The sequence below is a fragment of the Tupaia chinensis genome, unplaced genomic scaffold, assembly GCF_000334495.1.
Source record: "Tupaia chinensis unplaced genomic scaffold, TupChi_1.0 Scaffold000561_1, whole genome shotgun sequence".
NCBI classification, from domain to species: Eukaryota; Metazoa; Chordata; class Mammalia; order Scandentia; family Tupaiidae; genus Tupaia; species Tupaia belangeri.
The window spans coordinates 3,264,857-3,267,392 of NW_006160074.1; the positions used below are offsets into that span (position 1 = coordinate 3,264,857).

The 2,536-nt window shown below is 37.4% G+C and overlaps 1 protein-coding gene across 3 annotated transcripts in view; it reads right to left on the reverse strand.

Annotated features, from left to right (window-relative positions):
• CKAP5 (cytoskeleton associated protein 5) overlaps positions 1 to 2,536 on the reverse strand; it is a 109,914-nt gene that overhangs the window by 61,602 nt on the left and 45,776 nt on the right. For all 3 annotated transcript variants that reach the window (XM_006157791.3, XM_006157792.3, XM_027775413.1), the window contains exon 16: positions 1,999 to 2,091. In XM_006157791.3, the coding sequence (XP_006157853.1) occupies positions 1,999 to 2,091 (93 nt within the window). The remainder of the gene's footprint in view (positions 1 to 1,998; positions 2,092 to 2,536) is intronic.

Genomic DNA, 2,536 nt, shown 5'->3' on the forward strand with positions numbered 1-2,536 from the left:
ACAGACCCGATACAAATAAGAGAAGGCTACAGCAAAGTTGTAAAATGCTGGAGAAAGAAGACTTCTAACACCTAATACGTAATACATACACATACATTCACAGACCCCTGGCAGAGGGTGGAGGATGTAGTGCTTCACATACATGAAGAAATCTCTGTCCAGTCATTACCACTAAGCTAACCAAGCAAGGATTCTGATGGCTGCAAATAAAAACTACAATAAGCTTCATACTCCCTTCAATTATTAAAATAAAGATGAAAAATAACAAATCCTGATGAAGATGTTGAGAAATTCAAATTCTCATATATTGCTGGTACAAATATAAAATGTCATAGCCATTTTGGAAAACAAAAAGTTATCAAATGATTCGGCAATTCTAGGTATATAACCAAGAAAACTGAAAATATGTGTTAACATAAAAAAATTGTACATAAATGATTATAGATAGCAGCATTATTCACAAAACCCAAATGCCAATCTGATGAATGGGAAAATAAAAGTTGGTATGTTTAGGGTCCAGCAGTTAGTGTAATGGCTATATTGCAGGACTCTCACGTAGTTGACCATGGTTTGAGTCCTGGGCCTGGTGGCTTAAACTCACGCCGGGCGTGGGTGTGTGCGTTCCCAAGATCCCAAGAGGAGAATGGAGGAGAAGGGATTGCGGTGTGGCCATCCCCCTGGGGGGGTGATTTTTTGCTAGAAAGCAAGAAATCTGTCTCTGTCTTTCTGGCGAAGGCACATGCCCTATAGCAAAAACCTCTCAAAAATAAATAAGTAAATAAAGTACATCTAGAAAAGATAAAGGAAACTTCTCATTTCATTATTGTATCACTTTCTAATAAAGGTTGAGCAACCCTAATCTGAAAATTTTAAATTAAAAATGCTCCAAAATCCAAAAACTTCTTGAGTATTGACATAAGTGAGAAATTCCACACTCGATCTCACACGATGTGTTGTACTCAGACTGCAGGCACACTACACGGTTCATTCAACATCACCAAGGGAAAAGAGACCTTCCCAATCCCCTTCAGCTGCAATACACATTTTCTGTACATGTCCAGATTCCTCCATCTAAACACACCCACAAAGGCTTTTATGCATAAAATCATTAAACTACTATATAAAAGTACCTTCAAGCTAAATATACAAGGTGTATATGAAACATAAATGAATTCTGTGTTTAGATTTGGGTTTCATTTCCAAGATATTTCAGTATGCACTATGCGAACATTCCAAAATCCAAAAACCTGAAATTCAAAAACACTTCTCATCCCATGTATTTCCAACATACATATCTCCCTGTACATTCACTTTTTTTTTTTTTGGAAGAGGTTTTCGCTATAGGGCGCATGCGCTCGCCAGACAGAGACATAGAGACAGAAAGCGAGAAATCACCCCCCAGGGGGGATGGTCACGCCGCAATCCCTTTTCCTCCATTCTCCTCTCGGGATCTTGGGCACACACGCACACGCGCCCGGCATGAGTTTCAAGCCACCGGGTCCAGGATGCGAACCGCGGTTGACTACATGGGAGTCCAGTGACATAGCCATTACGCTAACTGCTGGTTCCCCTGTACATTCACTTTTTAGACTAATAATTTGATACTGCTAAATTTCAGTTCTATTGCTAGTTAATGAGGCTATAAAACTATGTGGTAAATTTTTACTGGCAATTTAAATATTGCAATTATTTTTCATCTCCCAAAATAAGAAAGCTATCTCACTATGTATCTACCCCTTGAACATGTGAAGTTTAGGCTAGAGGCCTTCTAGGCCTAAATGAAGAGAAGAAAAAAAATGCATATATACTAATTACATACATTTGTATATTTACTTATACACACACCCCTAAATACATAAAGGTATGTGTTTAATCAAAATGCACATACTCCACTATTCTTTAAAAATCTTTAATAAAATAATACCTCTGTATTATGCCATAGGATGGCATAATAAAATAATTTCAATAACATATATTAAATCTCTAATTTTAAAGTACCTGAAAATTAGTTTCTTTCCATCCAGGTTTCTTGGCAAGCATTCTCACTAACGCCTGGCATGGCATTTCAGTTCGGTCCATTAATTCAACAGACTTGAAGTAAAATAAGAGAATAAAAGAGTCAAAAGGTTAGTTCCAAAGGAATGATAAAAGCCAAAATCAAGTCAGTGGTTACCTCTGAAAAAGGGAGGTGAATAGAACTGTGGAGGATTACAGAGGGAGCTTACAAAAGTTTGTTATAATGCTTTATTTCTTAAGCTAGGTCCTTAGAGTAAGTAAGTAGCTGTCATATTAATATCGCTAAAACTTCTTTATTTCACATTTATGGATAATTTGCTCCAAGGAAAAGTAACAGCAATGGTTTCCATTTGCCTAGTGTATGGCAGAAACTGTTTATACATATATTATCTGACTTAATTTTCCTAAAAACAGTAAAGTCGGGCAAATTGGAAACAGTTAAGTGTTACATTTCAAAGACACTCAAACTCAGATCCAAACCCAATGAGTGGCAGGCGCAGGACTGGCAGGGGCCCGCCCC